General features: G+C 37.3%; 2 protein-coding genes across 2 annotated transcripts; both read left to right on the forward strand.

Annotated features, from left to right (window-relative positions):
* LOC109709615 lies at positions 900–1719 on the forward strand. The gene has a single exon (XM_020231922.1). The coding sequence runs from the start codon at positions 932–934 to the stop codon at positions 1463–1465; it is 534 nt and encodes a 177-aa protein (XP_020087511.1). The 5' UTR covers positions 900–931; the 3' UTR covers positions 1466–1719.
* Positions 6500–11274, forward strand: LOC109709364 (acetate/butyrate--CoA ligase AAE7, peroxisomal-like). Its single transcript, XM_020231575.1, has 5 exons — positions 6500–6798; positions 8474–9064; positions 9477–9792; positions 10013–10181; positions 10642–11274. Exons 1-5 carry the CDS (start codon positions 6571–6573, stop codon positions 11051–11053), a joined length of 1716 nt encoding a protein of 571 aa, XP_020087164.1. The 5' UTR covers positions 6500–6570; the 3' UTR covers positions 11054–11274.

Below are 14283 nucleotides of genomic sequence, written 5' to 3' on the forward strand. Positions count from 1 at the left end.
CTCTGTTAAGACCAGCTCGATGCGGGCCCAATTTGGCAACACCAACGACACCAACGGGAAAAGGGTGGCACGTCATCCTCAAAGACCAACTCATCAAACCCTCCTAAACCGAAGAATAATCATTCCCTGCACCAGTTGCGCCAGGTCAACCTATACACAGCCTCTTTCAACGTACAAATTTTATTAAATACTTACAATCCTAACAGTTCAAAGTAATGAACGGTTGAAAAAGGCGTGGCATATACGGTGGTGTGGTGGACCAGGCGCAGGTCTTGGTTCCTCAAGAAGAAATAGTATTGCGGCCTCCACCATCTGAAACACGGCCCCCGCTACTCGCGGGTCAGCGAAGCATCACCGACTCCATCCCTGGCCCCCCACTACCATACCGGACTCAAACTATGATCCCACCAAAGCACCAACCATGCTGCTTCACCAATCTCTGTCCGCCACGTAAACCTACCGGTCGGGCCCGCGCGAATTTTGTGCACGTGTCAAGAAACGAGCGGGCGGTGTGAGACGTCCGTGGTCGAACGCGGCGTCGCGTCTCATTTACCGAGTCCACCGCGCGCGCGCGCACAACTAGAAGGAGCAGTTTAGCGAACCCCTTCCCGCGTCCACGCTGTAATTTAAAATGCGGACCAAGCAAATTAACTCGAACCGGTCCAAACCGCACGACACACCAAACATCGATTCCTCCAATCAACAATTGCTACGTATTACTTATCTCTCCTCGTTTGCGTAGGTTGGAGCAATCGCTGTTTGCTATATATAACTTAAACAGCATATAGACAAATCGCCACCTAAACCCCTTGCACTCGTTCAACTCACACCCTTCAACCCTCTAACATAAAACCCCACCGGTGGCTGCAGGCGCAAGCCCATCCCTCCCTCTCTATCTAGATTGCGCAACCTTGGCCTCCTGTTCTCTCCCATGGGAAACTTAATCTCCTGCCGAGCATCAATCACCACTGGCGGAAAGCTCGTGCTCTCTGACGGCACTATACAAGAATTCGACCCGCCGATCTCCGTTGCAGAGCTCATGCTCGAACACCCGCAACAGTTCGTGATCGACGTGAACTCACTGACCACCGCATGCGGGACCAAAGTCACCCCATTGCCGGCCGACTGCATGCTCGACCCTGGCAAGGTCTATGCCATCGTCCCAATGACACGGGGGAAGGTGTCATCCGACGATGCACGTCGCGTCCTGTCGACGGCCCGATCGATGCTTCAATCGCAATCTATGCCCTTGCTCACGAGGAACTCATTATTTCCCGGAAATTGTGCGACAGGAGATGAAGAGGTAATCGAGAAAGAAAAGGCGACCAAGGCGGATTGGTCGACGGAGGTATTCGAGCAGCCCGAGTATCTGAGCAGGGAATTTTCAATCAAGGGGTGGAAACCAAGTCTAAGGACTATAGAGGAGAAGGTATTGGCTAGGAAGGTGCCTCATTGGCTGTGTTGAAGGAAACAGGGAGTAGTTGACCGTTGAACTTTATTATTTTTAAATTGAGGGCATCTTAGGCCACGTGGCACTGGTACACAGGTCATGTTTGCATGTATGAAAAAGTTACTAATTAGTACTTACTCGCGTTCGTGATTCAACTGATGGGAACCAGAAGGATGTTTAATTTATCATATATAGTATAAACAGTTAGCTAAAGTTTCCATTGTTTGCTTTTATATTCGAGCAGGAGTAGGAATGAATAAAAAGCAAATTACACCATTAGCCACTAATCTACTGCTTGAGTTTCATTTTAATTTCTAAATTATAATTTATTATATTGAGCAACTCAAATTCGAAAATGTCTCGTTATCAGCTTATGCGCCACACAAGGATACTAAAATTTGACGTGATATACCAAATCATTGTTCCTATTTTCGTTAGTCATGCACACAAAAAAAAAATACGACCGTGTAATCTCAATTCAAGATTATCTCAATTTTCAGCAAAAATGTCATGCAGGACCTACTTGAGCAAGGTTTTCCTGCAGAAATCACATAACTAACAAATTTAGAAACATCGACTGTTCCTAGAGCAAGTGGCAAAAGGTTTAGTGATTGATATCCGGGGTCACAAGTTGGAATCCTAATTAATTCACATTTCTAGCTAAGTTTATTTCTAAATAAAATAAATGAAGCGGGTAATATGCTACCTATCTCTCAAAAATAAATAAATAAATAAATAAATTTAGAAACAACAACGAGTTGCGACACAAGTTTTAGCCTGTCCAGGGGATTGCAGTTGATAGCAAGGCAAAATTTATAACATTTTAAAAGTCAACCAGTGAAGCAACATATCAAAAGATAGAGATCAAAATAAAAACTCAAGCTATGACCGACAGTCCCAAGAGCTAGTGGCAAAGGGCTTGGTGATTGGTACCCGAGACCCAAGTTCGAATCCTAGTTGATTCACATTTCCAGCTGAGTTTATTATTTATTTCTAAATAAAATAAACGAAGCGGGTAGCATGCTACCTTTCTTTTAAAAAAAAAAAAAAAAACTCAAGCTATGGTTTTAGAACTAACTGTGTAGTTTACCCAAAATATGGTGTACTTCCTAATATTTTGCTGTTAAACTCATGCGGCAAAGGCTATATATTATCCTTCTTTCCAGTGGTCTCAAAATAAAGCTCCGCTTTTTGGTGCAGTTGTAACATGAACTGCACTACCTTTAGTTAAATATTCAACCACGCAGATAGTTTACTAGAAGATAATGAAAATCTTAAGATAGGATAAAGCATTTTTTTTTATTTTTATAAGTATGGTCACTTCGTTTTTTTTTTTTTAAGAAATGAACAAATATGAAGCAACTAGATTTCGAATCTAGAATCTCGAGTACCAACCACCCAGTGCTTGTCATTTGCACTAGAGACGGTCAGTATAAAACACTTAAACAGCTTCTTTAAACACCAGAGCTTTTGCTATAATAGCAGCTAAAATGAGCTTTTCAGACTAAAGAATATATTCTAACAGATTCTACCTTCCTTTTCCTCATTTGACGAAGAAAGAAAATATCTCTTTTCTCATGTAAAATTTTGAAATAAACAAATAAACCAGAACTTCAATATCAACCTGATAAACACGAGATTTAGGGCTAAATCATCGTGTACCTAGCATAACAATTAGCATAGGAACTAATTGTGTGGTAAAGAGAATGGGACTTTTAGCACCAAAACACAGAGGAAACTCTGTAGATTCCTACCAAACTAATAATTTGATCCAACTTTCCACTAAATCAATAGGCTTCTTATTTGTGCGCTCAAATGAGATTAATATCTAGGAAATTAAATCGATAACTATTAGTATGTAATATTATTAAATGAAATTGCTCGTACAAAGCATAGAGGAAGCTCTTTTTGAGATCAGATCAGGGATTCGACTAATTTGGAAACCCTAGGCTTCTATTCATGCAATTAAATGAGAAAATCCTCTATGAAATCACATCCAAACTATAGTGGCAAAGATTAAATTTACACATGTAAAAACATAGAGGAATGAGATTGAATCAGGGATACGATCGATTCGAAACCCTAGGCTTTTGTTCATGCAATTAAATGCTAGAAACCCGTACGAAATCACATCGAAAACTAATGCTACCAAAGATCAGACGAAATTGCTCACGAAAAACATAGACGAAACTCTAGAGATCGGATTAGGGATTTGATCGATTCGAAACCCTAGAGTTCAGAATCGGATCCCTCTTTGACCTATAATCGAAAGCAAAATCAGCGAGAAACTAGAATCGGAAGAGAAGATCGCGATCAAATCACGAGAACGAAGACGATTTTGGCGTACCTGGAGATCGAAGAAGGAAGAGATCGTAAGCTCGAGAAGAGTATTTGCGAGGGCTTACTCCGATTTAAATCTCTTTTAGCTTCGTCCCACTCGATGGTTTTAAATGTTTTCCCGCTTTGTTTTCGAGACTCAAATGTTGGATCGGAGTACCACATCCCACCGGGAATAAATTATTCCCTGGGCGTGGTTCACCACCTTAGCTGTGGACCGCTCATTCTACCAAACAGATTTTCGAATTGGTAAACAAATATATAGGACTTGCCTGAATTATAATGCGTTTCATAATAGATATCTAAATTTTAAAATTTATAATTTAAATACATGACTGTATAATTATTTTTATAGTATTTAGAATTTTTTTATTTAAAATTTTTAAGAACCCTTATTAATCAGTAATATGTATTTTATTAGATATAAAGTATTCCATCAAAAAACAAAAAGAACAGATAAATTCTAATTCGGACATATTAATTTAAACAAATCATAAAATTAGATGGTAAATTATAATTTCTAAAATTTAAATATTTATTTCAAAATATAGTATTAGTTGGCTAAGCTTTTTTTTATTATTTTTGCCTTCTAAAATTTAAAATATTTAAATATTTTCTTCAGAATATAGTATTAGTTAGCTTTTTTTTTTGGCCTTATAAATAAACTTTGAAAAGAATGAAAATTAACATATAGATGTTGATTGCAAGAGATTAGCATATAATTCATGGTTATGGTATTTTAATCCTTTTCAAACCTCCTAGTTTGTGTAAATGAGTTAATAATATATGCAAATTTATATATAAAAATTGAATTAAATAAAAATTTATGGCTGATGTTGTGAACGCGGTCCACGCGTACTTACTCATAACACCAGTAACTTTACATCCGAACTTCTTCTGGAAGGTACCTGTGAACAATAGAAACCGTGCGAAAAATAGAATACAAATCCAATTTTATATCTATCTTATAAATGCCAAAATAACATGTCGGTGTCACCTCACTTTGGCTATTTAGTGGGACCCACTTCTTTGTCACGCATCAAAATTTGTGCTTTATAGTACAAATTTTAATGAATGAAACAGGTAACTTTCTATCTAATTCTTAAAAAAAAATTTATGCTTTATCTTAACTCTTTATCTAAGTTGAATGCATTTTTTCTACACATCACTACCTTTTTATTTGTGAACGCATTTAAGCTCCTAAGTTGTCTAATTAATTGAAGTTTAACTCGATCAAAAATGTCCAGTCTCCTATTACTAGAAATTAACCATCGCCATATATATGCTAATTTTTTGGGAAAAATATTTCATGCGTCACATTTTATCTTCACTTTATTTCATTATTCTTCCTCTAATTATTTTGATTTACAAAGAATTGTAATTATTGGAGTACAAAAATTAGAATGCGAGGACAAATAGAAGTTTGATAAACAAATTATAAAACTCGCCCTTCCACTCAAAATAGTTAGAAATACAAGATTTTATATGTTATATAAATATTTGAGAAAAAAATAGCACGTTTTCTGCTTCGTTCAATCAGGATGTGAACTAAGCTACATGAGTGAGGCAACTTAGACCTCGAGAGTGACGGAAAAATAAAAATAAAAATTAAATTAAATTAAATTAAATTAAAAATAAAGATAAAAAAATTAAAAATTAAAAATACATTAAAGTCTCTCCACCTTCTCCCATAGACTAGTCATTTGTTTAATTTTAAAAATCCCAACGAAGGGATCAGGTTGTGTCCTTTTGAAGACCGCTCCATTCCTGATCTCCCAAAGAGCCCACCAACATGCTATTAATCCATTTAGGTCGGTGTGCTTAGGTTGTGTCCCATATGTTATATATTTTGAAAATACAGTATATATACAGTATACATAAACATTTCAAAAGCTTCAATTTACATCAATACTTTTAAAATAACCTGGTGTGCATGCATATTAATCGTGCAATTAAAAAAGGATAATATCAACACATACACTCGTTTCAGCGAGAGGAAGCTCCGAAACTAATTCTAAAAATACCTACCAAATATTTATTTTCAAACACATAGATATAAATAAAGGCTATTTCTTCTAAAAATATCAATGTAAATACAAGAAATTTATACATATAATTTAAGAATACATAAACTAACTGCTACTCACAAGCCACATATTCTGTTTAAATATTAAAATAATAACATTCAATTAAATACTTCAATATAATATATAAAAGAGTTAATTTTGTACCATTAGAAAAATTTAGTTAATCATAAGTTAAATACTTAATTTTTATTAGCTTTTGACATTTTTATTCTTTTTATATTACACTATTATAACTTTTGAAGGAACACATTTGTAATAACAAAATTAAAAATATAAATAATTTTCTAACGGTACTCTAAAAATAACAAATCAGATAAATATATTTGAAAATATCAGAACTTTTGTAAGATAATATATGAAAGGTGAATTTTGTTGGGATGTATTTACTATACACTATATTTATAATGACCTGCATATAATTAACCCTATATAAAATTATAAAAATAATTATTTTTAAAGCAGTATTTTTATGTAAAATTATCATATTACCCAAAATATGATTAGTGTGGAGTATAATGATGTACCAGTTATCCGCAAGCTGAACCCGGTCCATAGACCCGCACGTGTCACTCACGACACCACTCCATCGCTATATATATCCTGCGCCGAGCTTCATCGCTGATCCCATCATCAAACTCTTATTATTATTTGAAAAAAAAAAAAAAAAAAATCTCCGCTCCTAACTCTTTGGGGGAAATGGCGAGTGGTGGTGGGGCGGAGCGCGACATCGACGAGCTCCCCAAGAACGCGGCCAATTACACGGCGCTCACCCCGCTCTGGTTCCTGGACCGGGCCGCGCTGGTTCACCCGAACCGCCCCTCCGTAATCCACGGCCCGGTCCGGTTCACCTGGGCCGACACCTACCGCCGATGCCGCCGCCTCGCCTCCGCCCTCGCCACCCGTTCGATCGGACCCGGATCCACCGTACGATCGCTTTGCATTTTTTTTTTTTTCTATCTTATTTTTGTTTGAGTGAGTAGAGTGTGCTGTAGTAGTAGGCTCCGATCGATTAATTCAACTTTGGTAATAAGATACATCATTAGATTAATTTTCTATTTTTTGGGCTTTAGTTATTTTTTAAAATTTTTTTTTCTTTGGCTTATGTTAACTTTAATAGTCGTTTTAACTAATGAAGGCAGTGGATTTAATATTCGTTCCGTACCACGTTTGTTTACAATATTTTTTTATTTAAGAAAAAATTGTTTTGATTTAACTTATATATATAATATATTAAAAGAGCTAAAATAGTATACGTTAGAGGAGAGGATTAATCACAATAAATCACAATTTTATGGCTTGTACTCTTAGTTAGAGGAAATTTTTCTTTATGATGAATGTTTAGATTACAGTGTTATCAGAGAAAGGAAAGTTAATAACAGGGGATTAATTCTTATAAAATATTCATCATGCAGTATTTAATTTAAAAGTATTTGTAAAGCTAAACAGAGCTGCAGATTCTAGGAGTTGCTAAGTTGATTATATTATTGTCTCTCTGATTTGTTAGTATATTTTTTTTGAAATTTATTAATACGGATATTAATCTGATCCTGGGAGGGAACCTTGAGGCAAAAATGATCTACAAAAGAGACAGCTCCATTTTCCAAATTTCAGTTAAGTCCTAAATCTGGGTAGTGTGCTTTAAATGTTGTGGTTTACGTGGTCTCTGTTGTGTCACCATTTGGTGTGGTAGGCATATTCCTATTTTTGTTTCATTACCTAATATATGTTGTGTCTGGACACTCTCTTTTTTCCCTTACATTTTTATGACATAAATCTCTTCCTTTGGAAGAAAATGAGTAGTACATCTTATGATCTTTCGAGTTAGGTCCATGCATAGTAATCATTTTGAGTTATAGTTCCTTGTTAGATTGGCCTACTCGTATTTGACGAAGTGGGTCAATATTTGGAGATACGAACCTAATGCTGAAACAAGAGTTGATGGATAATATAGTAAATAATGGTGTTATGTTCCTAATATCGAGGAAGCACTTCATTCTGATAATTACCGAACTCGTGGTAACCTTATTATCTGCGGTTTGCTATGTTGGAGTTGTGGGCGCACTGACTTGTGTGTAATTTGCAGATGCTTTGCTTTTCTTTACTGATTTCTGGCGACTTCTAGGGAATTCGATGAATCTTTCTCTAAATTTTAAAAAATGATTGGTAACTCTAAAGATTTTACCAGCTGTGCTTATTCGTCAGCATAAAAAGAAGTGATGGAAATCACGCGATTTTTTTTTTTTTTTGAGAAATTGGGGTCCCTGATTTATAGGTAATTAGCTTTTAGGACAATTTTGTGGGATTTTATTTTGAGAACACGCGTAGAGTTGCCTCTTTTTCTACTTTGTGTTCACTGATCAATTTTAAACTGAGTTGCAGATTTCATATATAGTTAGCAAAGCAATGTAATAGATCCTTAAGTTAATTCCATATGTAGTTTCACCTTCTCATTAAGTGATTATTATTTGGGTTTTCCATAAAACAATTTCTGTAGTGATTACATTTTCATCACACACAGGATATAGCTCTCAATTAGACTGCCAGTCTATTTAAAGCAGAATTTATCAAATATGGACTAATTCGTATTCGATCTCATCAGGTAGCTGTGATCGCTCCTAATGTACCAGCTATGTACGAAGCGCATTTCGGAGTCCCTATGGCTGGAGCAGCAGTAAATTGCGTGAACGTTCGTCTAAATGCTTCCACAATCGCGTTCCTCCTAGACCACTCTTCAGCTGAGGTTGTGATGGTGGACCAAGAATTCTTTTCTTTAGCAGAGGAATCCTTGCAAATAATATCGAACAAAAAGAAGAACTCCTTCAAACCCCCACTTTTAATCGTGGTAGGCGATCAAACCTGCGATCCAAAATCTCTTCACTATGCGCTGAGTAAAGGAGCCATCGAATATGAGAAGTTCTTAGAAAGTGGAGACCCTGACTATAATTGGAAGCCGCCAAAGGATGAGTGGCAGAGTATAGCTCTGGGTTACACTTCGGGTACTACTTCGAGCCCGAAGGGTGTGGTGTTGCACCATAGAGGTGCTTATCTTATGGCTCTTAGCGGCCCTCTAATATGGGGAATGACTGAAGGGCCCATTTACTTGTGGACTCTGCCTATGTTTCATTGTAACGGTTGGTGCTTCACCTGGGCTCTCGCTGCTCTTTGTGGAACAAGCATATGTCTCCGTCAGGTACGTTCGTTATCTATTTAACAATTTAGGTAAATTGCAGCTGGAGTCCTCTACTTTTTTAGCCTAGTTTGAGATTTAGTCTCGCACCTAATTTTTTGATTGTTATAGTCATGTCGCTGCCCTTCGCATTTCATTGAATACTTGACCGGTCAATCAAATTCCTCTTGGAAGCAATTTAACAGAGCATCCTCTTTCGTTTACACACAGTTTACCAGGATATTTCTAGATTTTTATTAGGTTGCCATTATGCAGCGGTTAATGGTTATATTCCATGATATACCAAAATTTTGTGTATGACTGCATGATCAGTTTACCTATCTTCCGTACCACTTAACGCATGTAAGCACTGAACTTATATTGGTAAATTGAAATGAGCTAGTCAAGTTAAATCCTCTGTTCATGGTTGTTGCAGGTCACGGCCAAGGCCATCTACTCTGCCATAGCCAACCAGGGAGTCACTCACTTCTGCGCTGCCCCCGTGGTCCTCAACTCCATCGTCAATGCCCCTCCGAGCGATGCCGTCCGCCCTCTCCCACGCACCGTCCACGTCATGACGGCGGGGGCTGCCCCACCCCCTGCTCTCCTCGCCGCCATGTCCAACCTTGGCTTCTGCATCACCCACACCTACGGCCTAACCGAGACCTACGGCCCTTCAACCGTCTGTGCGTGGAAGCCCGAGTGGGACAACATGCCAGTTGAAGAACGAGCCCGCCTCCACGCCCGCCAAGGTATTGTGGAACAAACTGTTTTTCTTTAAAAGTATATTCAAACACTTCCCATCATATCTTACAGTTAAGGCTCTATAATAGTATGCCAGAAATGAGTTAAAATGGATGAATGGGGGTTTCTTATGGGATTCAAATTAGGATCACCTACTCCAGTACTTTCTCTTTTAATAAAAGCTTAAGTTGCTACAGAATGGTACTTTTAATGATTACTGTTCAACAGGTGTTCGTTACGTTGGCTTGGAAGGTTTGGAGATCGTTGACCCGAAAACAATGACCCCCGTCCCTGCAGATGGCACCACGCTTGGCGAGATTGTCATGAGGGGCAATTTGGTCATGAAAGGCTATTTGAAGAACCCTGAGGCCAATGAAGAAGCCTTTGCAAATGGATGGTACCCAGAAACAGCTGTTCTCTCTTAAAACTTTTAAAATGTCAAATAATGGTGTTTCGAAATAGGATTGCTTTGCATATTCAACATTGAAGTCATGTGAGGTTGCACATCCGCGAAGCTGGCATTTGTGTGCATGCTCAAATAAAGAATAATTTCAGCATCCATAAATGGCAGTTATGCATGGTCAAATCACCAAGTTCGGGTATTTGTAGGAAAAGATAAAAAATCTTAAAACATTATACTTTACTCACATTGGGCTCATGACCATTTAAAAGTTCTAAGAGGCGGAGTACTGAATTTAATGCCTGAAGGTTGATTTTCTTAACTATATGAAGAAAGGGTATTTTGAGATTTGAACTCAAGATCTACTTTGATACCCATATGAAGAAGCAAGCAACTGCCTTTTACTGCAAATTGAAGTTCCTTGATAACAACATTTTAACTTAATTGTATTCAACAGGTACCACTCGGGAGACCTCGGCGTGAAGCACAAGGACAATTACATAGAGGTCAAGGACCGGTCGAAGGATATCATCATCTCAGGCGGGGAGAACATCAGTAGCGTGGAGGTGGAGAACGTGTTGTACTGGCACCCTGCGGTGCTCGAGGCGTCGGTGGTGGCCCGGGCCGACGAACGGTGGGGGGAGTCTCCTTGTGCGTTTGTGGCTTTAAAAGACGGTGTGGATCGGTCCAATGAGAAGGCATTGGCAGAGGAGATTATGAAGTTTTGTCGGGAGAAGATGCCGGCATACTGGGTTCCGAAATCGCTAGTCTTCGGGCAGCTGCCAAAGACGGCAACGGGGAAGATAAAGAAGAATGAGTTGAGGGCTAGAGCTAAAGAAATGGGCCCAGTTAGGAAGAGTAGAATGTGAGTTATCTGCTGTAGTTATCTCTGTTCTTTTTCTTCTTTTTTTTTTTTCTCTCCTCATATAGTTGTCTTAAGGGTTCATTTTATTGTTGTTGTTGTTGTTGTTGCTGAACATAAAGAAGGGACTTGTATTGGTTTATGTGGGCCTAAGATTGAGACATATTTCGTGAGATAAATTAATGTCTAATATGCTAGATGAGTTTTCAATAGAACAATGTAAGATAATTCTGGGATTTGTATGATAATGTGATTATTTTTCAATGTTTTGTGGTGCAGTTTAGCCTTAGAATCTGATCTGAATGGGACACAAAATTTGCAACTAGTAGCAAAATAAGAGTGTTATAGCAATTCTACAACCCCCTGATTAGCTTTGTGGTGGGTCTTCATAGCAGATATCTTAGAACCTATTTGGCCTTGTTGGAGCATTTATAAAAATACCATTTTCTGAAAAGTTGTTTAGAACATACTAATAAGTTTACCGCACCTATTGTTTTTGGTTACAACAAAATACAAATTTCCAATTTCGAACCTCTGCTTTCACAGTTTGTAAAGCTTAGAGAGGAGTGAAGTGATTTTTGGTCTTAAATTCTCACTTTCGCTTTTTAACTTATCGTAACTCCACCAACCGTCTCTAGCGCAAGTGGCAAAGAGTTTGGTGATTGGTATCCGTGGTCCCAAGTTCAAATCCTAGTTGATTCATATTTTCAGCTAAGTTTACTTCTAAATAAAATAAATGAAATGAGTAGCATGCTACGTATCTCTCAAAAAAAAAACTTATCGTAACTCCACTTTCAATTGAAACTCAAATTCTTTGAAATAACGTAAATAGCTTTGGACCATTCGAGGCCAAAGTCAATCACGGATTAAAAAAAAGAGAATGATCATCTCACACCTTTGGTTTTTATATCATTCGCTTTCTATCAAACAAACAGCAAATTTGAAGGTACCCCAATTCCACCACTATACAAACAAACAGTAAAAAAAGAAAAAATAATAATTTTTACTTCATCCGACAGCCTACTTTAGTTTGAACTTTACATTCGGCCAAGAGCAAGGCATCTTTTATGTTGTTTGCCTGGAAGAGTAGAGCAGGCATTGAGTCAAAGAAAAGTAAGAGAGCTCCTCTTCTCTCTAAGAAAGGTTGGCATAAGGAACCAATAATTCTACCCGTAAAGCCAAAGTTCCTATCCACTTGATAATAAAATCTCTATATATTCCTAATGCCCACCAGATCAGATTACTAAATCATAATTTCTTAATTCAAAAACAAAATTATCTTATTTAAAATTCTTAAATATTAAAATTAGAGATGGAACGAACGGCAGATCAATTTGCGAGCATAAAATCGAGTCCAACACGGAGGTAGGCATTTTTACCGACCTTCTCCCACAAAAAATGAATGAGCCTCGCCAAAAGCGACGACCCCAGAATCCTAGAAATGGAAAAGAATCACTCCGTATCCGTCGCATCACCGCAAGCAAGCTAACTCCAAGCAAAAGCCAAATTCGGCACGAAATTGGGTTGATGAGGCGAGAGAGAGAGATGGCACTGACCCACTTTGAAAATCTGGTAAGGTGCAATATCTTGTTGCAAATTATTATTATTATTATTATATATATATATATATATACTCCCCTTCTAATAAGAGAGAAGCTATTCAAAGAAGCTTCTATTAAGAGGACGAATCTTTTAAGGAATGGATGTGCATGCATTATTTCTCTGAAGAATGACTCACCATGCTTTCCCGTGATTGAGTGTTTGACCATGTCTTTACATTTTCCATTCTACAAAAATTTATGTACAATGTGAAAGTAATAACATTAATAGAATACTATTTATACATCGAATTCGTTTATTTGAATCTGACCAAATGTAATAAATCTGTGATTTCACCGGTCTCCACTATCAAAATTTTGATGAAAACAAGTGTGTAATTCTATTTAAACAATATATACTTGTGCATAAGATCGAGTCATCAAACAGTCGGAAAAATTCCTCTTTTAAGAGAAAATATAATATTTTTAAAAAATAATAATCATGACGAGATGGATAAATTTTGTAGACAAATTAAATTGGTTAGAGACATAGATGATTTGGTGCTGCTGAATATTTTAAAAGATATTTTTCCGAGCACACAGAAATTGTTAAAAAAAAAAAAAGAATCAAAATAATTAGGCACTAGAAAAAGGCTTTCTTTCTTTTATTTTGGGGATAATATCCATATCCAAGTAGATTAGATGGGACTTATTGTGATCCATTCACACACAACCTTTCGTAGCCATTATCTAATAAGGTCATTTTCCTTGCGACATGGATTGCCCAAGATCGTACCTTTAACCACACAATTCCTAACCATCCAAAGAGGAATAGTAAATATAATTAAAATGATCTTACACGCAAGAAGAGGATAGAGAAGAACTTTGAACTTTGAATACGCAATGGTACACCTCCCCCCCCCCACACCAAAAAAGAAAAAAAAAAAAAAGGGAAAAGGAAAAGCTTCAAGCAAGGGGAATTGGGGGATAAGGGGATCGACCAAAGAAGCAGAATACAAGGCAAATAAATAAATAAATAAATAAATAAATAAACCAATAAAGACAAAAAAAAAAAGAATGCGGATGTTGGAGAGATGTAGGAGAGAGGTGGAGAACTTATTCTCTAGACCTGGCCCACTAGATTCGCCGTGGACCGCTCAGTGATCTACCATTTACCTTTTGAATTATTTTTAAATAGTTTTAACAAATTAAGGTGGTATAAAATTCGTTAGTGATCCATAAAATTCAAAACCAGAATATTTCTCCAAATATATATTTTTTTTGATAAAAATAAATTTTAATTAAAATTAAAGAGGAGACAAAATAGAAAATTAATCAACTGTGCAAGCTACGGCTGAGGTGGTAAAAAATAATATTCCCCCCCACGTACGGAGGTAAAGAGTGTCGGCTACCGAATTATAAAAACTTTCGCACGTGCGAGCTGAATGTGGGGGCGCTTTTCACATGAGCCAACCAGAACCAAAACCAAAACCAAAACCAAACCAAACCAACTCGCACACTTTTAACTTCCCATTTCTTTTTCCCCTCTCCCCCTCTCTCTCTCTCTCTCTCTCTCTCTCTCTCTGGTAATTATATTCTCATTTTATCACACCACACTCAACCCAACCCAACCCAACCCACCACTTCCCCCTCTCTCTCTCTCTCTCTCTCCACCTCTTCATGCTTCTTCTCTCTCCTC

Source organism: Ananas comosus, linkage group 4 (assembly GCF_001540865.1).
Source record: "Ananas comosus cultivar F153 linkage group 4, ASM154086v1, whole genome shotgun sequence".
NCBI lineage: Eukaryota > Viridiplantae > Streptophyta > Magnoliopsida > Poales > Bromeliaceae > Ananas > Ananas comosus.